At 37.0% G+C, this 27,477-nt stretch overlaps 1 protein-coding gene across 2 annotated transcripts in view; it reads left to right on the top strand.

The window, feature by feature from the left end:
• The window catches only part of PLPP1 (phospholipid phosphatase 1), a 104,287-nt gene that overhangs the window by 24,572 nt on the left and 52,238 nt on the right, over nt 1–27,477 (top strand). The window contains exon 2 of one of the 2 annotated variants that reach the window (XM_027520377.1): nt 11,410–11,564. The exons of the other annotated variant lie outside the window; for it this stretch is intronic. Coding sequence (XP_027376178.1) covers nt 11,410–11,564 — 155 coding nt within the window. The remainder of the gene's footprint in view (nt 1–11,409; nt 11,565–27,477) is intronic. 2 annotated transcript variants of the gene reach the window in all.

Consider the following 27,477-nt stretch of genomic DNA (forward strand, 5'->3'; position numbering starts at 1 on the left):
TAGTACACACCCAAGATCTTTGTACTCTTGGGTGAGTTGCTTAACATCCATGAGTTTCTGATAAAATTTAGTTCTAAGATATAGTTAGTGCTGTTTGAAATTTTTAATAATTTGCTGTATTTGTTTTTCTTTTGTTAAACTTTAGCAAGCCTGATTATTTCATTAATCTGTAAAATCTCATTTGGTTTTATTGATTTGATTTTTCCTTGTTCTGTTTCATTAATTTCTGTCCTATATTTTTCCACTTTCTTGAGCTTTTAAAAGTTATTGTGTTGAATGTTTGTTTCATTAATTTTTAATACATAAATCTAAAACTACATTTTCACGTGTAGTATTTTAACTATACTTTAAATTTTTACTTGCCATATTTTCATTCGTACCCAACTGTTTTGTGATTTATATCTTGACTTTTCTCTGATTTAGTGACTTGTAAATTTTCAAACATCCAGATTTGGAGGATACTCTCCCCATCGTGGATTGTTAGATAGAATATAGACAAATACCTGGCAAATAGTTGGTATTCAACAAATGTTTTTTCTTTTCTTTAAAGAAATAAACTTTGACTTTTGAAATTAGAACAGGAAACATAACATTGGAATCAGTTCAGTTCAGTTCAGTCACTCAGTCGTGTCCGACTGTTTGCGACCCCATGAATTGCAGCATGCCAGGCCTCCCTGTCCATCACCAACTCCCAGAGTTCACTCAAACTCACGTCCATCGAGTCGGTGTTGCCATCCAGCCATCTCATCCTCTGTCGTCCCCTTCTCCTCCTGCCCCCAATCCCTCCCAGCATCAGAGTCTTTTCCAGTGAGTCAACTCTTCGCATGAGGTGGCCAAAGTACTGGAGTTTCAGCTTTAGCATCATTCCTTCCAAAGAACACCCAGGACTGATCTCCTCTAGAATGGACTGGTTGGATCTCCTTGCAGTCCAAGGGACTCTCAAGAGTCTTCTCCAACACCACAGTTCAAAAGCATCAATTCTTCAGCAATCAGCTTTCTTCACAGTCCAACTCTCGCATCCATACATGACAACTGGAAAAACCATAGCCTTGACTAGACGGACCTTTGTTGGCAAAGTAATGTCTCTGCTTTTGAATATGCTATCTAGGTTGGTCATAACTTTCCTTCCAAGGAGTAAGCGTCTTTTAATTTCATGGCTGCAGTCACCATCTGCAGTGATTTTGGAGCCTAAAAAATAAAGTCTGACACTGTTTCCACTGTTTCTCCATCTATTTGGTATAAAGTGATGGGACCAGATGCCATGATCTTCATTTTCTGAATGTTGAGCTTTAAGCCAGCTTTTTCACTCTCTTCTTTCACTTTCATCAAGAGGCTTTTTAGTTCCTCTTCACTTTCTGCCATAAATGACTTTAGTTCTATAAAATAGCCAAATAAGGAAATGAACTGTTAAGAGCAAAGAGGGGTGATGGGAAGAGGGTAAAATTGGAAGGAGGAGAAGAGGAAAGAAAATTAAGGGAAGATATAGTAATATCAGGTTGAATTAATTCTAGCTTTTCTGAGGTCATATTCTACTGATCACTTAGGTCTGTGGCCTTTACAGTATTATTTTTATTATGTTTCTTATACCTTTATAATAGAAGTGTCCATAGATGACCTTTTTGGTATGTCAGTGTACAGGTTGTAAAACTATATGGCAGAAGTTCTTGTGTTTTCATTAAAAACTTAAAGGAGTCTGGGAACCCCAAGAAGTTAAAGAACTGCTACTTTAGAGACCTCACTATGTGGGATAAATTGAGAAACCTACCAGGAAAGAATTCTGTTTTTTCCTGTTCTAACAGTAGTGATTATTACCCTCTTGAGAGATAGATAGTGTTCCTGATAATTCCTTAGGTTAGAAGTAGATGGTCAGGCGGTATACTAAGAACAGAATTTAGCTTTTAGTGAAGTGAAATTTAAAACTATATGGTATTTTATAAGCATAAATATTGTACGACTTGGAATGAATTACCAAAACTTAAATGTCTTTGAGTAGTCGTATTTTTATACAGCTAAGCTGAGTGTTCATGGCCTCCACTAAGAGTAGGAATAATTCTGGAGGTAATAAGCAGTTGGTTGTTGTTGTTCATTCGCTCAGTTGTGTCCAACTCTTTGTGACTCCATGGACTGCAGCACACCAGGCTTCCCTGCCCTTCACTATCTTCCGGAGTTTGCTCAAATTCATGTCCATTGAATTGGTGATGCCACAGTTGGTAGCTGCCATGAAGGTGGAATGCTATAAAGGCAGACTTTGGGCATCCAGAGACAATAAGGCACTCTGCTGGCTTAGAGATTAAGGACCTTCTTACTCCAGGACAGAAGAGTGGGAAGATTGGAGGTTGGTGAAGGGTAGGAGAGTACCCCCACATTACTTGACTGGCCCTCTTTCTTCCCCGTCTAAGAAGGCTAGTTGCCTGGAGAGAGAAACCAATTCAGGGTTCTAAAATTTGAGGAATGCAACAGGGATAGGTTCTTTAAAGGAAGCAAGCCAAGAGTATTTTTGTGGGGGAATTTTATTCTGACCGTTAGCTCACAGTTAAATCTATGTTTACTCAAGTACTTCATAATTGTTTCCTTTTAAGTTAGGGAATCAAAGTTAGGTTTGCTGTGTATTAAGTCTTAGTAAAATTTGTTGGCTCTCAACCTCAGTTTATCTTTAACCCCCTAAATCTGCAGTATCCATTATAAAGCCTCTAATTATATGTAGCTATTTAGGATGAAGTTCAGTTCAGTTCAGTTCAGTCGCTCAGTTGTGTCCGACTCTTTGTGACCCCATGGACTGCAGCACGCCAGGCCTGTCTATCGCCAACTCCCAGAGTTTACTCAAATTCTTGTCCATTGAGTCGGAGATGCCATCCAACCATCTCATCCTCGGTTGTCCTCTTCTCCTCCCACCTTCAATCTTTGCCAGCTTCACGGTCTTTTCAGATGAGTCAGTTCTTCGCGTCAGGTGGCCAAAGTATTGGAGTTTCAGCTTCAACATCAGTCCTTCCAATGAACACTCAAGACTGATTTCCTTTAGGATGGACTGGTTGAATCTCCTTGCTGTCCAAGGGACTCTCAAGAGTCTTCACCAACACCACAGTTCAAAGCATCAATTCTTCAGTGCTCAGCTTTCTTTATAGTCCAACTCTCACATCCATACATGACCACTGGAAAAACCATAGCCTTGCCTAGATGGACCTTTGCTGGCAAAGTAATGTCTCTGCTTTTTAATATGCTGTCTAGGTTGGTCATTAAAATAAAATTAAAAATCAGTCCTTCATTCTCAGCAGCCACAGAGCAAGTGCTTATTAGCCATGCGCGACTAGTAGCAACTGTATTGGACAGTACATTATATTGGACGTTTTCGTCACCACAGAAAATTGTGTTGAACCTTACCCTAAATGAAATTGTTTCTTCTCTCCTCTATCAGACTAATGGTTTTTATTAAAACTGAATCAATTTTGAGCTTTTCTAAAAATATGAAACTTGAAAGACCCACTAAAGTAATATTCCTTTGCATATTTCATAATTTAAAAGATCAGATCAGATCAGTCGCTCAGTCGTGTCCTACTCTTTGCAACCCCGTGAATCACAGAACGCCAGGCCTCCCTGTCCATCACCAACTCCCAGAGTTCACTGAGACTCACATCCATCGAGTCAGTGATGCCATCCAGCCATCTCATCCTCTGTCATCCCCTTCTCCTCTTGCCCCCAATCCCTCCCAGCATCAGAGTCTTTTCCAATGAGTCAACTCTTTGCATGAGGTGGCCAAAGTACTGGAGTTTCAGCTTTAGCATCATTCCTTCCAAAGAACACCCAGGACTGATCTCCTCTCGAATGGACTGGTTGGATCTCCTTGCAGTCCAAGGGACTCTCAAGAGTCTTCTCCAACACCACAGTTCACAAGCATCAATTCTTCGGCGCTCAGCCTTCTTCACAGTCCAACTCTCACATCCATACATGACCACAGGAAAAACCATAGCCTTGACTAGACGAACCTTTGTTGGCAAAGTAATGTCTCTGCTTTTGAATATGCTATCTAGGTTGGACATAACTTTCCTTCCAAGGAGTAAGCGTCTTTTAATTTCATGGCTGCAGTCACCATCTGCAGTGATTTTGGAGCCCAGAAAAATAAAGTCTGACGCTGTTTCCACTGTTTCCCCATCTATTTGCCATGAAGTGATGGGACTGGATGCCATGATCTTCGTTTTCTGAATGTTGAGCTTTAAGCCAACTTTTTCACTCTCAAAAACAAATTTCTGATGTCACAGACTTTGGAAATTTGTTTTGTACACTTTTTAGGAGATATTAAACTTACAGCTGTTATGATTTACCTACTTCACATGTGGTAAATCGTCATAGCTCTCAAAAGTTGCAAGATAGGAAAAACCCCAGAAGTACTATTTCACTGTAGGGCTACTTTTCTGAGAACCTGTCAATCAGGCATAAAAGCCAAAAGATAATTTCTGTTACTTTGTTACTGTTACTTTATTTTTTGTGTTTAACAGACTAGAAAAATAGGCTTTTTTCTTTGCCCTGGTTTCATACAATCTCTATACCATAGATAGGACTTTTTCAGTTAAGTTGCATGTATAGAAATTTTAGGAAGCACAATGAAAAAGGTGTGGATTAAGCATTTTTTAAAGTTCAAAATCAATGATCATGATCTTTTGTTTTATTATGAATATTCAAACATGGAAGCACATATAGTAGAAAATGAGATTTCTACCTAATTTGTATTAATACCATCTGGAGATAACTACTGAAAAGTTGGTTGTGTATTCTTCTAGGCTTTCCAATGTATATTTGAACATAAATGCAAGTAATTTGTTTTATATAAGTGAAATTACACTAAATACAGTGTTTTTAGAGATTTTGCCTACTAAACAGTGTATGTACATACACATATATTTCTGTGTATATGATTCATACTCATGCTACTGATTGGGTTTAAAATTTTTTCCAGATTGTATAGTAGGACATCTGAAGTATAACTATGCTTTGTGTAAAGATAATATACAATTGTAGTGTATGTGCAGCTGCTTTAGCATGATAGTGATCTATCATATGTGCTCAATACATGTTAGTTTCCATTCAGGTTTATAAATTACTACAAGACTAGCAAGGTTGCTATTTAAGAGTCTTGTAAGCTAGGCTGCCCCAATTATTTTAGGTGCTTCTGTAAGAGCAAAGATTTACTGGTGGTTAAGAGACTACATTATGATTTATCCTGTAGTATTCACTGTAAAGTTGTACAGTATGTGACAACATTTTGCATGGGAGTCTTGGAATGAAGTCCTTTGCTAACTGTGAAGGTGTACAGAATGGGTGCTGAGGTTGGGAATTGAGCACTTCCGTTATGGAGTAGCATATGTTACTGTGTGCTTTGTGATGAAATTTCAGGTCTGATAGTTTCTAGAGGTTCTAGAGAAGAGATTAGGAAAAGATGGATGTAGAGCTGATTGTTAATTATTTGTAAAGTCCTATTTTGAAGTATTATTGATTTTTACTCGTGGTTTCATTTTACTTCTGCTTTCCTGCAGGGAATTTATAGACATCAGTTTGGGGTAGATCAGTAAAGAGGATTGAATTGGGGCCCCAACTCCTTTTTTCATTGAGAAAAGAGTAAGGGGTGCTGTTGATAGAAATGCTTCTGCAGTAGCCATGTCTGAAGCTTTGCTTGGAGATAACGCTGGACTATACAGAAATTGCCTCCAGGATTCCAGGAGTTACTGAATCATAAATTCCTTATATAGTTAACATGGGTATATCAGTCTTTTTATCTTTGTTAGCACTCTCTGTTCCCAGTGGAAAACAAGCTTGAGAAATAATTGTTAGACTATAGAATTAGAAGTGCTTCCCTAGCATGTTCTTGGACTTAAGATTGTTATCCAATTTTGTTTCTTTGCTTTTTGTTCTTTTCTTGGTTTGTTTTAACTTGGGTCTTTGTGGAGAGAAAAATAACTTAAAACTTTTCAAGACCTAAGTTTATAATTATACAGAATTATTATGTGCCACAGAGGCTTTTGCTTGCTTGTTTATTCATTCAGTGTACATTCCTTGAAGTGCTTACTATAAGCGGGATTGTGGAGGGAAGGCTATGAGATAGTAATCTACTCAGGGTGAAGGAAAACTGAAAACTGTATTCTGTAGAGAGTCCAAAGGCTGAAGATAGGGGTGTATGTATATGTATGTAAGAGAAGAGACACACATCCATGTATACAGTATACACATCCATGTATGCCGTATACACATCCATGTATACACAGAGACACAGTCCATATAGTTCTGTAGGAAAAATCTCCTAAACATTTTTAGAACTGTCTCTTCTTCTATTCCCATTGTTATTTCTTTATTTCAACCCTCAACATGTTATATACACTTGTATTTCTTGCCTCTGGACTTTCCTTCTATTCTAAATCCACACTTCTTTTTCCTTTATACAATTTTTATGAGTCTTTTCCCCCACTAAGGCACAGATTGGGCTGGGTGTTTCCTGTCACCCACAGAATAAAGTCCAAACTTCTTAATACATAGTCTCAATATAGATTCTGTGAATAGTCCTTTTATTAAAACCTCTCCCGAGTTATCTACTTTTACTCTGTATTCCATGCTGAGACCCTGACTGGTCTTATCGTCTGCCTTTAGGTTCTAGATAGCTTCTTTTTCCTTGTGTGGATCTGCTCTCATCATTGTCTGCCTTGTCCTCAGTACTTGGAAACTCACTTTGCCCTCTGGCTTCTAGATGGGTTTGATGCAGGGAAGCACTGGAAGAAGAGAGGGGTGTGTTTTTTCTCCTGGCATTCTCTTGCCAAATCCTGTCATGTTGGCCCTCCCAGAGGTCATAGCTCTCCGAACCTTTTAGGCCTACGAATGGTTGCCCCTTCAGGAGGTTGTATTAATATGATCGCTTAGCTTTACCCACACCCTCCATACCTTGTATATAGTCCCTTATTAAGCTCTTCTTAAGTTCCCCAGTTTACTGCTGGGATCCTGACTGCTGCATTGTCACAGTCATCTAAGCTTCAGTTCTGTTTGCAGTTACAGCTGTGTTATTTTCCAGTAGCACTTCTCTCTCTTTTATTAAAAATTTTTTGGTGAGGTCTTTTTTCATTCCTTCTCTTTTTTAATTTTTCTGTTTTCTTTTTTTTTTTAAACTGGATTAAAAAGAAGGTTTTCTTCACTGCACATGGCATGTGGGACCTTATTAGTTCCCCAGCCAGGGATCAAATCCACACCTCAAGTGTAGTCTTAATCACTGAACCATCAGGGAAGTTCCTCCTTGCCTTTTTTAGTCTTTTTTTTTTTTTTTTTTCCTTTCCTGGCACCATGACTGTCATGTAACAGGAATTGAAATGTCTGAGTGAATAAAGTGAGATCTTCAAGAGGATGGACACTTCAATGTGCCTGTGGTATAGCATAATTTATTTAGATGTCTGAAACTGAGAAAATGGGTGAAGGTAGTGGGTACTGAAGTCAGTATAGTCATTTTAATAACATCTAGATTTATATTTCATTCTTTTCAAAAAGTTAACTTAGAACTTGTTTTTCTTTACCTTTGCTTCAACATACTAGAAATTAACTATAATTCTCTTTAAAATGCATTTTAGATTGATTCCATTGGATTGTTTTGTAAAACCTGTCTTTAAGAAAATATGTACTGTATATAAAATGTGAGCTATTTCAGTTATTACTTAATTGGAGGAGAATGTAGGTATTCATTTATTTGTCTTCCTCAATATAGCTTAGAAGAGATGCACTAACAGCAGACATACAGTGGCTAACAAATGTGTTTATTAGCAGAATTGAGATTTTAAAAAGTGACTTCTCTTAAGAGAATTTTAATTAAGAAAAAAATATTCTAGAGTTATGATTAGGGTCAAAAAATGTTTCTATAGCCTTTATATATTAAGGAAGGAGTATATGTCCTCTGAAAGAGTTTATTTTGAAAAGAATCTTCCTATAACACTACCTTTGATACAGAACTCTATTACTACCCTAAAAAACTACCATTGAAATTAATTTCTGTATAGATAGAAATATTTCATTGCTTTTTAGAGTCGAGTACTCTAGGGGGATGGCTATCCTGTGTGTATGTGTGTGTCTTAGTCTGCTTGGGCTGCCATAACAAAACACGATAAACTCGGTGGCTTAACAACAGAAAACTTTCTTCTCAGAGTTCTAAAGGCTGGGATCCTGAGATCAGGGTGCAAGCATGGTCAGGGCTCTCTCTTCTTGGCTTGCAGACGGCCACTTTCTTGTATCCGCACACGGCCTTTCTTTAGATGTGTGCATGTGGAAAGAGATCTCTCTCTTCCTTTTTTTAAAAAGCCACCAATCTTATTGGATTAGGACCCTACCTTTATAACCTCATTTAACTAAATTACCTCCTAAAAATCCTATCTCCAATTATAGTAAAATTCGAGGTTAGAACTTCTACATAAGAATTTGGCAGGGGGCAGAAGCACTTCAGTCCATTGGAGTATGGATGCATATGCGTGTTTATGTATATAAATCATATGAGCAGTAGAGGAAATCATTGTGATATATTTAAACTTGAAGAAAGAGATTCGTACTTAGACAATGACAACTCAATATTGAAACTCATTATTGAATTTTCTTCATAAAGATATTGTTGTGTTAATGGAGGTGGTATAAGATACTCTCACAGAGTTAAATATGACGATCTTTTTCCTCAGACCTCATTGTCTTTACTCAGTTCTCATCCTCAGTCTTAGCTTTAAAATCCTACATTTACCTAGATATAGACTTGATACTCTAAGCTACTTTCATTGGCTTTTGTATAACAACATTGACTTCTCTTTTCATTCTTGTGCTTAAAGAATGGCCAATGTATTCTGCTGAACGAGACAGACAATAGCCCCTGCCATCTAGAGTGTGTAATCATCTTTTCTTCCTATCTCTCCTGCAGTCTCTTTTCATGATTTCACTATGATTATTAGTCCCTACCTGATTTTTTTTTTTTAAATCTTTATTAGTCTTGACTTTAGGCTTTCTGAGAGCTGTTTCATTCTCCTGGCTTAAGTTACCAACAGTTTGCTAACAATTTGCAAATCTCTCTCTACTTCTCATCTTCATCCTGTATTATGTTCCCGTAGCCATTCAGTAAATTTTTATTAAACTCCATCTTTATGCCTGGTCAGGGGATACAAGGGTGATATAGTCTTTGCCTTCAAGTTGTTGACAGAATGCAAAAAGTAATTTAAAATACTGTGTAATGTATGTGTGTCCAAGGTGCCATGGGACAGATAAGTAGGGAGTGCCTGGCTTGGACTTGAAACGAGAGGACAGATATGCCCACCAGAAGGCTGAACATATACATAGATACCTAAAGTTTTGAAAACATAGTATGTTCCATCAACAACAAATGGTTCAGTTGATCAGAGCTTTAAGGGCTAGATGAGGCTGAGCATTTAAGAAGGTGCCTTTGTCATCTCAAAGGCAATATTTTCAGTACTCAACTAATTTTCTTTCATCATAAACCAGCTCCCCATCCAACTTCACATTTTTGTCAATGGGACTGTCATTCTCCTTACTTCTGAAGCCTGAAGTATCATCTTCAGGTCTGCCTCAACAATTGTGATGAGTCCTCAAGTCAAGTCATTTCGATATTCAAAATACTCTTCCATGCATCTTTTTCTATTTTCACTGTCAGCACACTGCTTATCATTTAATTAGTAGATTATTTCAAAGCTGTATTAATGCTCCCTTTTCTAATTTTTTAAGTTAATTTTTAAAACCTCTTATTTTACCCTGTTACTAACCCTGTACAAAAGAGGACAGTGATATTTTATTTCCTACAGGACAAATCCTTTTTTAGGCCAGTATTTTAAAAACATGATTCTTTTTTTAAACCCCCAAATCTCAACCTGTCTTCCTCCCATGAAAAACCACACAGTTGCAGAATTATGAGTAATCTGCATAAACGAAGATTTTGTTTCATTAGCATTGAGATTTTATTATGAACACAGCATATATTTTATATTGAACAAACTTTTTCAAAGGATAGTTCCCCTTCACTTAAGTCATCTTCCTTGTCAGAATTCTGTTAATTTAGCCCATCACTGGCCTCCATGGGAGGCACTATATGTATACTGACTCTAGGAACAGACAGCCTGTGCTGTAATCTTGGTTCTGATACTTACTAGTTCCAGCAAGTTCCCCCATTTCTTAAAGCCTCATAATAATTTTATGTGAAAAAAGGGGGAAGTGAAATTATCTTTAAGATTAATCAAGTTAATCTTTAGAGCCTAGTGCCTGGCATGTGTGAGCACGCAGTACACATTTGTTATAAAATGTTATGTACCTTGAGAACTTCTCTCTGGTTCTCTGTGCTCTTGTTGGTGTGATGTCATGCTGCCCTTGCATCCCTCTACTACTAAGTGCTTTCCTGAGTCCCTTCCTGTTGCCTGTGATTTATGTGCTGTTTTAAGTTCAACTTAGTTGCCTGTTCTTTAATAGTCTTTTCTGACTATTCCAGTTCACGTTGACCTCTGAATTCCTATAGGGCCTTTTATACCACTTTAGAAATTAATCTTTTTTTTTTTATGGTGTTCCTTTTAAAATTTACGTACAGTAAAATTTACTTTTTTGGGTACAGTTCTATGAGTGTTGACAAATGTTTAGAGTTGTGGAATTACCATCACAATCAAGATATAAAACAATTTAATCATCCCTCAAAAATCTGTCTTAGTGTTATTAGTTTCAAAACTATTTCTTGAGTATGCATTCTGTTTCCACATGTACAATTTAGGTTCTTGAACTGAGTGCCTGTTTTACACTATTGTTCCCTCTATTATGGCATAGCCTTGTGTCAAGGATATAGTAAATAGATGCTTAAATGTTTAAATTGTATAAAACAAAGCCTAAAAGTGTGATAAATTTAAACATGCTAAGAAGCTACTAACTTTATTTAACTTCTCTTTGGTCTTTCATTTTATTTGGGTGAAAATTTTCAAATGAACATTATTCCTATATAGCTTGTTAAAGTGATTTTGGAGTCCTGCCAGGGCTAATAAAAACCATCTTTAATTTGTTTTTGGAAAATAAAGGGCTTGTTTCTGTCCTTACAGTTTCTATTTTTTCTACCCCTGTTAATTTAAATTTTAATATGAAACAAAATTTTGTATCTTTTCTCTCTTCCCTGGGGGTTTCTTTTATTGACTGTCCCTAAAATCAGAGGTCAACGCAAATAAGAGAATTTAAACTTGATAAAGGTGGGGCTGATACGGACGAGCTAATGCTGCATGGTTGCCTCCTTCCTGAGTCTTTGATATAATGGAATAGTGATCCTTTTTCAGAAATGGCAAAATATAGTTAAAATTTGCATCCCATTCAGTAGACTTTACTTCCTAATGAAGTGAATTGAATTTAACCACGTGTATCTTTTTTTCCCTTCCCTAACAGCTTCCATGCCTATGGCTGTTCTAAATTTGGGCCAAATAGATCCATTTCAGAGAGGCTTTTTCTGTAAAGACAACAGCATCCAGTATCCGTACCATGACGGTACCATCACAACCACTGTCCTCAGCACAGTGGGACTTGGTTTACCCATTTCCTCTGTAAGTAAATTAATAAGTAGGTAGTGATGGGTTTGTTGTGCTGGAGACTGTATGAAGTGATCGAGTTGGGGTGGGGGTAAATCCATAGTATTGTCTTCACCGGTGTTGATGTGGTAAGTGATTACTTGAAGAATATACCCACTGCTTCAGTCCAGGGCAGTATTTCTCCAGTTAAAGAGAGATATTGCCCCAAACAACTCGATGCCATCATAAGGAATTATAGAATGATTATTTTAGAATGAAGAATTCATTTAAGTCATTTGAATCAACCCTTTTCAGTATACAAGTAAAGAAACTGAAACCCAGATACTTGCTCAAGCCCAGTAAGCTATTTTATGGCAGAGCTGAAACTAAGATTAAGTTTGTTTTATCATATTAAATGGAAATTGAGCCCATAAAAAAGGAGAGAGATTTATTTGTTAAATTTGAGAAAACAGCTCATCAGAAAGAGTGTTAATACATGTGCAAAAGCAAGTCCTCAGAATATATCAAAACTATATCACTTTTTAAAGTTGTACTGTATTTTAGAAAGGTCATCAGTTTGTAAGTTAATATTGGGTTTCATTATGTTAGGCAACTGGAAACTTTCCTTCTAGGTTAAATTTCACAGACTAGCTTAAGACTGGCACTTAAGGTATTGTGCTTACTTTCTTTATCCTTGTCTCTGATTTCTGCACTTTACCGTATGTCTCTCTGTGTGAGCTGGAATTAGATGAGAAGAAGCAAAGTAAAGGTTTACCTCCTTGAGTGTCTTGAACCGTCCAGCAGAGATCATGCCATACTTCTCTTTTAATCACTGTCTCTTGTCACTTGCGTTCCCCAGGTAGTTGACTTAATTTTTTTTATTGTCTTAGCAGACTCTGAAGCCTTGTTTTTCCACAGTAGGACAGACTGGCTCCCCCCACCCCCTATTTTCAAAGAAATATTTTCCTCTTTTTGGTATTCTAATTGCTTTCAGATTAATTTTTAAAAATCACTTTACTCTCTTTATTAATGTCTGAGGGAAAAGACAATTCAGGATAAGTTTGGGGGTTGAATTATTTTATCCTATATCTGTAAAATTTGAGATTTGGCAATGTTTAGGAAGATGAAGGAGATCATTTACTATAGATATTTGAATTTTTCTCAAGTTCTTTGTTTTTGGCATATAGTTTGAAAAAATCATATTTCTTTAGGTGACTGTCCCAAAGGAGGTAGATTAGGCCCAATTTTTACTTTTTTGAGTAGCTACTTAGATGGCAAAAAAAAAATTGCTATGAAGAAGAAAGAATGGATGGGTTAATGTGTGTTTTTTTTTAATAAACTGTAAAAATAATCTATAAGTAAAGTGTTGTATAAGGGCTTCCCTGGTGGCTCAGATGGTAAAACGTCTGCCTGCAGTGCGGGAGACCCAGGTTTGATCTGAGTCAGGAAGATCCCCTGGAGAAGGAAATGGCAACAACCCACTCCAGTACTCTTGCCTGGAAAATTCCATGAACGGAGAAACCTGGTGGGCTACAGTCTTTGGGGTCTCAAGGAGTCAGACACGACTGAGTGACTTCACTTTCTGTCTTTCTTTCTTTAAAGTGCTGTATATGGCAAAAGTGACCGTAAGTGCCCTGTACTGTAGGAGGACAGTGGTGTTTTTTGGGTTTTATGGCGTGGCAAGTCTCTTGTGCCACCTTTCCTGTACTAGTCCAAAACACTGGTATCAAAAGGGCCTGTTGCCCACACTTGAAGAGTTCAGCTCCTTTGTTTCCATGTTGACATAAGTGCTGTGCTGCCTTTTCCCAGTTTACTCCCAGTCAGCACAAGGCAGTAAGCTTTGCTAGGGTAGGAATGGTCTGTTTTGCTCCATTTGTATCCTTAGTGCCAGGCACATTGCTTGGTATGTAATGGGTGTTTAATAAATACAGATAGAAATATTTAATTCCATTAAATTGGAAATGGAATAAGATTGTCAATTATGTTTAATAATAATTACTACCATGAAAATTCAGATTAAGTCTTTGGAAATACAGTGTGTCTTCAAGTCATGTCTTAGCATCAGATGCCTCATTAAAATAGCTTTTCAAAAGCTATTTTGAAAAGAATGGGATAGTATATACTGAATATGTAATCCTGATTAAAGGTATCTTAAAATATGGGAGAATGTCTATTAGAATGAAAGACGGTGTTAAGGAGCTTCATTTCTTAGGTTGGAAAAAATTTTATTTCCTTGTTTATTTATTCCGATGTGGAACTGTACTTTTTCCTGCATTGTTATGAAAAGCTCTGCTTTAATCAGTTCATGTATTCCAGCACTCTTTCTCTATGTAACTGTCACAAAATGAAGTAGTATAAGATGCATCCCTAAGTAATTTGTTATAATCACAGACATTTTCTTTGTTTAAAACAACTTTTTATACTACCTTTGGAAGAGATAATGTGTAAATTTGACATATTAAGTATTTGTTGTATATCCATTTTACAGAACACTTAAAAATATTTTGATAAAATTTAATATATTGGATGAACCTAAAAGAAAGAGAAGTTATGTAAATATTGAATATATACTGCCAATAGTGAAAACTAAAGCTCAGTTAGTTTCACATTAGCCAAGCTTACCAAATTCCACTGCATTTCCAAATGCTATGGCTTTTAAAAGGATTCATAGGGGGAAATATCTGCTCATGAAATTTTCTTTTTAAAAATAGTTTCTGGGAATGTTATGGAATACCTTTGCTAAGGTTAAGTGGTCCAAGAACTGCTTCACTGAGTATAGCTTTATTAAATTAGTGGACATTATCTTCTGACTTTTCTACTGCATGTATCTTGACAAATCTGCAGGATTTGAATGGATTAAATATTACTCCTGGATGGGAATTCTGATTTTTGAGATCCTCTAAAATCTCTTTCTAGTGAATTATATGTGATAAGGAGATAATTGAAATGAAAATGTTCATTTTGCCTCCCACCAGGAATTAAGTCTTCTTTAGTTCAGTTCAGTCACTCAGTCGTGTCCAACTCTTTGCAACCCCGTGAACTGCAGCACGCCAAGCCTCCCTGTCCATCACCAACTCCCAGAATCCACCCAAACTCTAAACTTGCAGCCAGAGTTACACCTCTACTATTACTACTTTTTAAAGCAGAATTGACATAATTTTTAAATTTGTTAAATATTGAACTGGCAAAATGACCAAATATATTTTTGATGCATGCAATGAGATTAACATACAGTTATGTTAAAACATATGAAAAGGTCAAATTTATCTTTTTCATTAATTCCTTTTTTATAGCATAGGCAAAATGTTTCTTTTTTTAAAAAAATAAACCTTTCATCTCTGAGTACATGAAAATACTAGTCTGATAATGTCTGTGTTTTTCTGTTGTGGACCAGCAAGTTTGAAAGTAGAGTATTCAGTATGACTTATTTTGGGCATGTCATCTGTCATACTTTAGGTAAAAGTGAAGACATTGTGTTGATATTTCATACATTAATTTTCCTCTTTCATAAATACTATTTTAAAAACTCTTGCTGGGGATGTTATATACTCTACCTTTTTAGGTCCTAATGAATCGGTTGAACTGATGACATTTTCTTGAAAATTTTTTGTAGTTAAAAGTGAATTTGCAGCTTGGATTTGTCAGTGAGTTTTTAGACAAAAGTATGGTCCATGAAAGAAATAATAAATTGTACTTAATTAAAATTAAAATATTAAAATTAAAAAATTCTGCTCTGTATAAAGCTACACACTGGAAGAAAATGTTTTTAAAACATATATCTGATAATGGAACTCTTAAAGCACAACAGAAACAAACAATCCAGTCAAAATGTGGGGAAAAGATCTCAGTAGACACCTTAATGCAGAAAATATAGAAATGGCCAAGAGGCATATAAAAAATGCCCCATATCCTATTTCTTTAAAGAGTTGTAAATTAAAACAACAGTGAGTTTCCTCTGCACATTTATTATAATGGCTAAAATCCAAAACAGTGACAACAGCAAATGCTGTAAGGATGTGGAGCAGCAGTTCTCAATCATTACTAGGGGAATGTAAAGCCATGTTGAAAGACATTTTGCAGTTTCTTACAAAACTAAACATAGTCTTACTATAGAACTCAAGCTCCTGCATATTTACCCAAATGAGTTGAAAACTTATGTCTGTATAAAAGCCAGCATGTGATGTTTATAGTGGCTTTATTCATAGTTGCCAAAGCCTGAAAGCAACTGAGATGTCCTTTAATAGGTGAATAGATAAACTCTGGTACCTCCATACAATGGAATATTACTCAGTGCTAAAAAGAAATCAGCTATCCAGCCATAAAAAGACATGGAAGAACCTTAAATACATATTGCTAAATGAAAGAAGCCAATCTGAAAAGGCTACCTAGTGTATAATAACAACCATATGACTTTCTGGAAAAGGCAAGACTATGGAGATAATAAAATCAGTGGTTACTAGGAGTTGGTGGGAGGACAGAGGAAGAATGAACAGTTGGAGTACAGAGGATTTTTAGGGAAGGAAACTGTTCCATATATTGTAATGATGGATTACAATTATAATTACATATTTGTTATAACAAAAGCAGAGACATTACTTTGCCAACAAAGATCTGTCTAGTCAAGGCTATAGTTTTTCCAGTGGTCATGTAAGGATGTGAAAGTTGGACTGTGAAGAAAGCTGAATGCCGAAGAATTGATGCTTTTGAACTGTGGTGTTGGAGAAGACTCTTGAGAGTCCCCTGGACTACAAGGAGATCCAGCCAGTCCATTCTAAAGGAGATCGGTCCTGAGTGTTCTTTGGAAGGACTGATGCTGAAGCTGAAACTCCAGTACTTTGGCCACCTCGTGCAAAGAGTTGACTCATTGGAAAAGACTCTGATGCTGGGAGAGATTGAGGGCAGGAGGAGAAGGGGACGACAGAGCATGAGATGGCTGGATGGCATCACTGACTCGATTGACGTGGGTTTGGGTGAAATCCCGGAGTTGGTGATAGACAGGGAGGCCTGGCGTGCTGCAGTTCACGGGGTCGCAAAGAGTCGGACACGACTGAGCGACTGAACTGAACTGAACAGGACTGTACAATACAAAGAACAACCTTTAATTGTAAACTGTGCAGTTTAGTTTATGTATCAATATTGGTTATCATTTATAACAAATATACCATACCAATAAAAATTTTTTGAAATAGAGGACACTAAGGGTGGTAGTTGTAGAGAGGGAGTATATCTTTTACTTCTGGCTCAGTTTTTAAAATAAACCTAAAATTACTTTAAGAAATAAAAGTATATTAATCTTAAAATTTTTGAAAAGAAAAAAATTATGTTCACAATGTTTGGTGAAATGTCAGTGCTCTTTGTCTAAATAATATTAGTAATGATTGCTACAAGGAATTATCCTCATAGTGAATAATTGATACATTGTTGCTAGAAATAAGATTACTTGGTAAGATATAAAAAGTAAAATTTCAGGGCTTTGCTTCATATGTTTCACCTGTTAACTCATTTTATGAAAGTGTTTGACAGTATCTGCTGCTGCTAAGTCGCTTCAGTCATGTCCAACTCTGTGCGACCCCATAGACGGCAGCCCACCAGGCTCCCTTGTCCCTGGGGTTCTCCAGGCAAGAATACTGGAGTGGGTTGCCATTTCCTTCTCCAGTGCATGAAAGTGAAAGTGAAGTCGCTCAGTCATGTCTGACTCTTCGTGACCCCATGGACTGCAGCCTACCAGGCTCCTCTGTCCGTGGGATTTTCCAGGCAAGAGTACTGAAGTGGGGTGCCATTACGTTCTCCATGACAATATGTATCTAGTGAAGACTTAAATTTAGAAAACATGATAGTACTTATAAATTCAGTGTAAGTTTTCAGTTTTTATAATGAAAAAAGCAAAGAGGCAACTGAAATCTTGTCACAATCTTATAATTAAAAAAAAATACATGTGGGATATCATTTAGTTCATTTTTTGTAAAGGACCATTACCATTTCAAGTTTTATTATGTAATAGACCTATATAATCCATTAACTTCTTTTGGCTCTCTGAAAAATAATGAGTTGAATTCATAAGGATCTTTTAACAGTGAAGATTTTGTCTAAATACAGGTTCACCATCCATTATCCAGAACTCTTTTAGTCGGAATTTTTTGAATTTTTGAAAGGTTATATGATTCACACACCTTATATAATGCCTTCAGCAGGGTTTAGAACAGTACCGTATATCAAAGATGTTAATTTTTAAATAGTGAAGTAAGACTAGTCAAAATAAGTGGGGTAAATAAAGGCTAAGGCATTCATCTGTTCAGGTTAAGTTTTGCCACTAGGTAAGTTCAGGTTAGGTTTTGGTCCCAAAATGTTGTAAAAGAACTAGGGTTTTGAGGGCTTTGGGTTTTAAAATAAGGGATTGCAGGCCTTTTAATGAAAGCTGATTTAACATTGTTTATTACTTAGTCCTATTATCTAGTTACTTTAAACAAATATTTGAAAATCCTAAAGTTAAAAGTGTAGACTTAGAACTGTTTATGTGAAACTAAACTCATTTGTGAATGGAGTGCAGGGTTAGTGATGTAAGCCATAAAAAATAAACATGTCCAGTGCAGTACAGTGAATTTTTTTTTTTTTACTACCTTATTCAATAATTGTGGCGTATGAACAAAAGTATTATCCTGTAAAGAACATCTTGGTGTTCCCTTGTAGTTACTAAGAGCTTATATTGCCTATCTGGCTTTCTGGAAAATAACTTAATATTCTAGCCAAATTATTGTGGGCTCCATCTTTAAATAAGAATTTTATAAAGCTCTCCACCACTTTTGTCAATTATCTTTACCCTTCCACATTTAGAGTGAGAATGAGGTAACATTTTAAAAATGGCCACTTACTGTTTTATCATGAACCTGTGTTTCTAACATGACAAGAAACAAAATGCTATTTACTCACAGAAATAAAATCTTTTGTGTTCTTACATCTGTTTTTGGATTCTGAACGGTCAACACCAGTTCAAAGTGTGGGATTAAGGTAACCTACTTTCAGAAGGCAGTTCCCATTTGCTGCCTCTCTGTCACCAGGGAATGTAGCTGGTTGAGTGTTGTTAGTCGCTCAGTAGTGTCCAACTCTTTGCAACCCCAAGGACTGTAGCCCTCCAGGCTCCTCTGTCCATGGAATTCTCCAGGCAAGAATACTGGAGTGAGTTGCCATTCCCTTCTCCAGGGGATCTTCCTGACCCAGGGGTTGAACCCAGTCTCCTGTTTGTGCACAGATTCTTTACCATCTGAGCTTCCAGTGAGCAGCAGTGAGGAATCTTTTTTAATCAGACTTTCCAAAGGCTGTCTTGGCTTAGAGGGCTGGACTGGTATGAGAGGTGATTTAGTTTGGGATCTTATTAAATCTAGGGGAATATAAGCAGAGGTCACTGGCAGGACATTAAGTATGGGGTCTAATGATTCACTGATTTTCTCAATAAAGGCTGTTGTATTTTTGAAGCACATTTGCACCAATCATATATTTAGTTAAATAAGCATGTTTTCAATCAGATACATTCTTATACTTGAGTGTTAGTCTTCTGATATACCTAAAAGCATCCTCTTAGAAGCTAGCAACGTTTGAGAGAAAAAATGAGATTTCTTTCAAATTAATTTCTCTGTAAGTTGGGGGAGTATGCCCGGGTATTATTTTAGCAGCAGATTTCCTGTTTTCAATGTGGAGAGTAACTGTTCTGTGGGATCCAGAAAGAAATCGTTGGACAGGGAGATGGAAGGAGCAACTATGAAGGTACCTATAAAATTTTGCTTGTTCTCTAAGATTATAATTGAGTACTCACTGGTTTAGAATTTTTGCATATGTGGTATTGGAAGGCTGTGTTTGTTCTGTCATTTATTGAGTGTCTTTTGTGTCTGAAGTACTACTGTGTTATAGATTCTTTCCTCGTAACCACTCTCTGAGGTTGCTAGGTAATTCTTTTTTTTAGTTACTAAGAGGCCAAGTTGGGATTTTAACTCCACCAAGTCTATTTACATTCTTTTTGACAGGCCCTCATTGTCTTCATTGTGGTGTGGGTCTGTTTTGCTTAAAGTAGGTAAATCCAGTGAATTCTTTTGTTTTGATTTTCTTTTCATTGTTGTAAGTTACGAATGAGTCAAATTCCCATTTGAATGCAGAGTTCCAAAGAATAGCAAGGAGAGATAAGAAAGCCTTTCTCAGTGATCAGTGCAAAAAAAAGTAGAGGAAGATAATAGAATGGGAAAGACTAGAGATCTCTTTAAGAAAATTAGAGATACCAAGGGAACATATCATGCAAAGATGGGCACAATAAAGGACAGAAATGGTATGGACCTAACAGAAGCAGAAGATATTAAGAAGAGGTAGCAAGAATACACAGAACTATAGTTAAAAAGATCTTCATGACAGAGATCATACCACAGTGGTATGATCACTCACCCAGAGCCAGACATCCTGGAATGTGAAGTCAAGTGGGCCTTAGGATGCATCACTATGAACAGAGCTAGTGGAGGTGATAGAATTCCAGTTGAGCTATTTCAAATCCTAAAAGATGATGCTGTGAAAGTGCTGTACTCAATATGCCAGCAAATTTGGAAAACTCAGCAGTGGCCACAGGACTGGAAAAGGTCAGTTTTCATTCCAACCCCAAAGAAAGGCAATGCCAAAGAATGCTCAGACTACCTCACAATTACACTCATCTCACATGCTAGTAAAATAATGCTCAAAATTCTCCAAGCCAGGCTTCAACAGTATGTGAACTGTGAACTTCCAGATGTTCAAGCTGGATTTTGAAAATGCAGAGGAACCAGAAATCAAATTGCCAATATCCGTTGGATCATAGAAAAAGCAACAGAGTTCCAGAAAAACATCTACTTCTGCTTTATTGACTATGCCAAAGCCTTTGACTGTGTGGATCACAACATACTGTGGAAAATTCTTAAAGAGCTGGGAATACCAGACCACCTGACCTGCCTTCCTGAGAAATCCATATGCAGGTCAAGAAGCAACAGTTGGAACTGGACATGGAACAACAGACTGGTTCCAAATTGGGAAGGAAGTATGTCAAGGCTGTATTTTGTCACCCTGCTTGTTTAACTTGTATGCAGAGTATATCATGAGAAATGCTGGGCTGGAGGAAGCACAAGCTGGAATCAAGATTGCCAGGAGAAATATCAGTACCTTAGATATGCAGATAATACCACCCTTATGGCAGAAAGTGAAGAACAACTAAAGAGCCTCTTGATGAAAGTGAAAGAGGAGAGTGAAAAAGTTGGCTTAAAGCTCAACATTCAGAAAATGAAGATAATGGCATCTGGTCCATCACTTCATGGCAAATAGATGGGGAAACAATGGAAACGGTGAGAGACTTTCTTTTCTTGGGCTCCTAAATCACTGCAGATGGTAACTGACCTGCTTGCATCTTCACCAATAACTACTATATGTACATATTCAACTCATCCATAGCAAATGCAGCTGATGCTATAGTGACTATAGTGAAGTCGCTCAGTCGTGTCCAACTCTTTGCAACCCCATGGACTGTAGCCTACCAGGCTCCTCTGTCCATGGGATTTTCCAGGCAATAGTCCTGGAGTGGATTGCCATTTCCTCCTCCAGGGGATCTTCCCAACCCAGGGATTGAACCCGGGTCTCCCGCATTGTAGACAGACACTTTACCGTCTGAGCCACCAGGGAAGTCCAGCTGATGCTACTTTCAAAATAAATCCAAATTTGACCACGGTAAGACCTGTACCATTACCTATAAGTCCCTCCCCAACTCAAGCCTATATCTTGAACAGAGTAGTAGGAATTCAGTTAATTGTTAAATAATTGAATTGAATGATTGCTTCTTTATAGAGAAAATGCCAAAGATAGAGAAATCTCTTTGAGATCTTATTTTCTCTAGTTGAATTACAATGTCCCTTAATGTTGACAAAAATAACAGTTATTTTTACATCTTAAGTTTCCTACATTCTTAAGACTTTGGTTATGGATTGAGTTCCTTAACCTTTTGGTCTATATATTGAATTGTGGTCAAATGTAGTTAATGTTAAACTGTTTCAGAGTTTTTCCTTTCAGATATGGTGATGTGTGCTTGTGTGCTAAGTCGCTTCAGTCATGTCTGACTCTTTGCGACCCTGTGGACTGTAGCCCGCCAGGCACCTCTGTCCATGGGATTCTCCAGGCAAGAGTACTTGAGTGGGTTGTCATGACCTCCTCCAGGGGATCTTTCCCACCCAGGAATCGAACCCAGGTCTCCTGCATTTCCTGCATTGCCAGGCAGATTCTTTGCCACTAGTGCCGCCTGGGAAACCCAGGATATGGTGATAGAATTTACAAATAGAAAAAATGTTCTGGCTTCAGTTTATTTTAGTTATAAATTGTTAAGCAGGTTGAAAATAATTATTCTTCTGTTTTAAAAACCCTGCCTGTAGTGAAGATTAATATTAATGAAACACACTCATAAAAGCACTACATGTGATTTGAGTGTATGTTGTATATACAGTGATGCTGTTAAGTGTTTACAACTGAAGAAATGCGTTTGTGCTGTGTGATAGAAGAATGCAGTAGTCCCAATTTTCTTTCTTTTAACACTTATCTCAATTCTCCCTTTATGGCTCTTGTTTGTTTGGTGTAGTTCAGTAATTATTTTTGTTTCTGGTCCATTCCTTCTGTTTCCTGAACTGCATTTTATCACATACCCCCATGTACCCTAGTGCATTTCAATTCATGCATGAATGGGGCAGAGTAACTTCACAGGTTTTCTTGAATAGTCACCACAATTTCATTCTTTTAAATATAAGCAGGAGAAAAAAATAAGCCATTGCCATATTCTTTTTACTGTTTTATTAAATACGATTATTTTTTAGGTAGCCTCTAGTATCTTTTGACAACTTGCATTTTCAAAATTGACTTTTTTTCTACTTGGAATTTTCCCCATTGGTGAATAAACAAATGACCTAATAGAGAAGGTAGACTAAATATACAACCCCCCTCACATACCTACTTAGCCTAGGGGAACAGTCAGATGGGAAAGATAATCATAGACACATTATCCTACTGTTTGACTTGTACCTTTGGGTTCTTTTGGTTTTTGGTCTCTCTCTATATCCTTCCCTTCTTGTTCATGCATTAGGAAAAGAATATGATCTGTCATATAGTTCACAAATGGCCGTCGTCCATTGTGGTCTGTTTGAGGTCTTTTGGTCTCCTAGTAGGGTGTTTCCATCTTCCCAGGCTGTTGAGGTGTGGTACCAGACTTTGCAGCAAATCTGGAGATGCCTAACATCTTTGTGTCAGGATTTCTCAGGCTGTTGCCTACTGCTGTTAGCTCTGAGGCAATGGAACCCTCAAATATTTGCTATTAATGACTCTACAGCTGCATACCACTCTCTCCTGGACAACTGATAGGTTTTATGTATACATAATGGAATACTGTTCTGCAATAAAAAGGACAAAATGCCAATCTATGCTATACCATGGATGAAACTTAAAAATATTTCTGGAGGCATTTGTGTAGTTTTCAGGGGAAGAGTTCCCTTCACATGTAAAAAAGTTTTTAACCATAGTTTCTCAGTTTTGCTAGACACTCTGTCCCCAATCTTTTTAACACAGTTGTTAGCATTAATATTATGGTTTCAAGATCCTGATTATTTGTGCAAGAGGAAGTTGAAGAAGATGTTGTGTGACTGTGATCTTATGTTGTCTTTTCCTGTCTCTGGTAAAAGGATGGAGAAGTATTCTTGTGGTATTTAGTTTGAGGAAACAATGAGTTACATATCACCACCTCTCTTTTGAACCATTACAAATATTCACTTACAGAAGGTGGAATGCTATATTTATTTGTGGGCGAGTGTGAGTTTACTTGGAATAGAATCTAATTCTTAAATGGGCTAATATGATTAGCCACTTAGGCATATTAAAAAGCTGAATGTAGGAATATAAAGTGGTACAGCAGTTTGGCAATTTCTTAAAAAGTTAGACATAAACTTACCACATGACCCAGGCATTCCACTCTTGGGAGTCTACTCATTTGAAATGAAAATAATGTCCACACAGACGTGTACATGAATGTTTTTAGAGATACTAGTCATAATAGACAAAAACTGAAAACAACCCAAATATCCATTAACTGGTGACTGGATAAACCAAATGTAATGTATACATATAATACCATACTGTTTGGCAATAAAAAGAAAAAAAATACATATTACAAGATGGATGAACCTCAAAAGTAAAGATCAAGGGTAGGATGAGAAAGGGGCGACAGAGGATGAGATGGTTGGAGGGCATCACCAACTGAATGGACATGAGTTTGAACACTCTTTGGGAGATAGTGAAGGACAAGGAAGTTTGGCGTGCTGCGGTCCACGGGGTTGCAAAGAGTCAGACATGACTTAGCGACTGAATAGTAACAACAACAAATGATATAAACCACTAGCAAAATACCACACATTGTATGATTCCATTTTTATGAAATGTTCAGAAAAGACAAATCTGTGTAGGTACAGAAAACAGATGAGTGGTTGCCTGCGGTTGGTGGTGGGAACAAGGGTGGAATGCAGATGGGTTCATGGGAATTTTTTGGGTAATGGAAATGTTCTAAAACTGAATTGTGCTGATGGTTGCACAACCCTATACATTTACCAATATCATTGAATTATGTATTTAGAGTGGATGAATTTTTTGGTATATAAATTGTACCTCAATTGTTTTTTAAAAGGAAATGAAAATGAATTTTATAAACTAAAGTATTAAGAGAAACATTACATGACAAATGCAGTCATTTGACAAATGAAAAGGGATTGTTTTAGAAATGTAATCTTTCAGGTAAAAGGAAAAGTGTATTTGATTTGAAGAGGTAAAAGAGTAAATGGAACCCTCCATTTTTGCCCTAAAATCTACAGTAAATGTCAAAGATAGCATCACATATCTTTAAATTTTTGCATTGATCTACACATTTGTATACTATGCTGGTAGAATAAATTGGTGGTTAAAATAACTTTTCTGAATAGCTTATCAAGGACCTTAATGTTTATATCCTTTGGCCTATAATCTCACATGAAAATATATTCTAAGGAAATAATTAGAAATGCAAAAAAGAATTGGTTTTTAGAAATGTTCATTATAGCTTTATATAGGGCAATCAAACAATAACCTACATGCTTTCAAAGTAGGGGGAATGGTTATAATTGTTAGGCTCTGTTGGTTGCAAGGAGCAGATCCTTCTATGACCAGCTTAAGAAAAATTGACTTTTGTTGAAAGCATACAAGGTGCTTTAACAACCCCCAAATAGCAAGATCAGTGCAGCCCTTTGGTAGCGGGGAACCAAAGCTGCTTTCACCTTTTCTCAGTCTCCAGTCAGACTAGGCACTTCAGTTTTCTTTGGAGACCTGCTTTGTCTCAACCTCTTCTGCAGCCAGTCTTTCTTGTGCATGGACCAGTGCTGTTTGCCAGCTCTGAGTCAGTCTTTGTTCCAGTTCCAGATTTTCCAGAGCAGGACTCTGGACTAGCTCATCATTTTCAGCCCTAAGTGGGTCAGTGAACAACTGGTGATTTAGTCTTCCTCTCCATCCTTCTTGGTGGGGGAGGGTGTGGTCTGCATTCACGTTTATTTATTTAGTGAAAATGAAACTATGCAAAACCTAACAAGCTTTTTTTTAATCTTAGGTTTTGTCATATCTGGGCTTCACTGGTGGCTTGGTGGTAAAGAATCCGCCTGCTAGTGCAGGAGACGCAGGTTTGAGCTCTGTGTCTGTTATTTCCTGAAGAAGGAAATAACAACCCACTCCACTATTCTTGCCTAGGAAATCCCACAGACCGAAGCCTAGTGGACTATGGTCCATGGAATCACAAAAGTCAGACATAGTGACTAAACAAGTGACTTTGTAATACATCTCATGGGTTTATATGAGAGATTGCAAATATTAGTATTAGTTTAAAATATTTCTGAGGCCTTCTGTAATATAGTCTCTTAAACTCTCAGAAGGATAGTGTGCATTTGTGGTAGATTCATGCTCTTTTTTTTAATTATTCCTCGTTAAAACCTCTGTGATCTGGTTTCCATCCCTTCTTCCTTATTGAAACCACTTTTACTAAGTTTGGCAATTGAAAACCCATTGGACACTGTGGACCAATCACTACCTCCTGAAATGCAGCCTTCAGACTTGGCCTCAATGATACTGCTGTCTCCTGACTTTCCCTCCCAGCCCACCAAGGCTGCTGCCTCAGTGGATCCTCTTGCTATGCTCATCCCTTTAATATTGCTGTTGCCTCATGCCTCCCTTTTCAGTTCTTTTTATTTCATGTCCGTCTTCACAGTTTCTTTTTCTTTTTTGGCTTCAGGGATACTTTATATTCCCAGATCTCTGTCTCTATACCAGACGCCTTCTATTGAGATTCTGACTCTGATAACCAGCATCTTTTTGAACATCACCACTTAGAGCTTCACCAGTTCTTGTTCTCTTTTGAAACTTCATAGCTCTTTGCATCTGTTTATTCTCTGCTGACATTATGTACTGTGCCTTATTCAATTTTGTATTCCTTGTATCCTCTCACAGAATTCCTTGCACTAGAGATTCACTTAATATTTGCCCACTTGAATATTCCTGTTTTTAAAAATGGACTAACTATACTTGTTTGTGATTTTGTTTGCCATAGTTTTTTTTCTACATCTAAGAATAATTTCTTTTATGGTCCAAGGGAAAAAAACAATGTTAATGGATATGATTAAGAACATATTTCAATACAGTTGGGTCTATTAATACACATTTTTCTTCAAAATAAGGCCTACTGAGTTTTGGACATTTAATCATATAGATTTAATTTCTTTACTGCATATCATTTCTTCCTCTAAGAGAAATGCTAATTGAACCTTCAACCAATTCAGAAATATGCATTGTAGACATTGCAAGTTTCCATTATTATGTATAAGTTAAATGAATTCTAGAAATGGTGGTTCTTTGTAAATATGAAATAAATTTGCTTATTAAGCCAAGAGTATGGTTATTGGTTGAAGGATGAGCATTTAATTATTACTTACAGCTGGCAGCAATTAAAATTATAGATCTAAGTATTAACCTCCATAGTGTGTACTGTTAAGTGCAAAAATTTATGCTGCAAACTGTGGTATTTGTATTAAAGACTTGGGAATTTCACCCCTCCCTCTGCATGCAGACTATTTGGTAAATCTGAGTATAACCTGAATTCAGATATGATAAGTAGTATAAGGGATGGTTAGCAAAGTCAGCTCTAGTTTAATTTTTTTTTTTTAATGTTGCATTTACTAGAAATATAGCTTTGGGAACCTTGTGAGCATCTTTAAAAAAAATTCTATTTATATATTTTATTTTTGGCTGCACTGTGTCTTCATTGCTTTTGCATTGGCTTTTTCTAGTTGAGGCAAGTGGGGGCTCTTCTTCCCTGTGGCCTTTCACTGTGGTGACTTCGCCTGTTGAGGAGCACGTGCTCTAGGTGTGCTAGCTTCAGTAGTTGTGGTGCACAGGCTCAGTGCACAGGCTCAGTTGCTCCGAGGCATGTGGAATTTTCCCATGGGAAAATGGGAATTGAACCCATTTCCCAGGGAGTGAACCCATGTCCTCTGCATTACAGGCGGATTCTTATCCACTGTACCACGAAGAATGTCCTCATTGTGGTTTTGATTTGTATTTCTCAGATGATTAGTGATGTTGAGCATCTTTTCAGTGTGTCTGTTGGCCATCCATACATCTTTTGGAAAAATGTCTGTTCAGATCCTCTGGCATTTTAAAATCAGATTTTTTTTTTTTTTTGATGTTGAGTTGTATACTTTATATATTAACCCCTTACCAGGTATAGCATTTGCAAATACCTTGTCCCATTTGGTAGGTGGACTTTTTGTTTGTTGATAGTTTCCTTTGTTACGCAAAGCTTTTCAGTTTTATGTAGTCCTATTTATTTTTGCTTTTGTCTCCCTTGCCTGAGGAG

This window comes from Bos indicus x Bos taurus, chromosome 20, assembly GCF_003369695.1.
Source record: "Bos indicus x Bos taurus breed Angus x Brahman F1 hybrid chromosome 20, Bos_hybrid_MaternalHap_v2.0, whole genome shotgun sequence".
Lineage (NCBI taxonomy): Eukaryota > Metazoa > Chordata > Mammalia > Artiodactyla > Bovidae > Bos > Bos indicus x Bos taurus.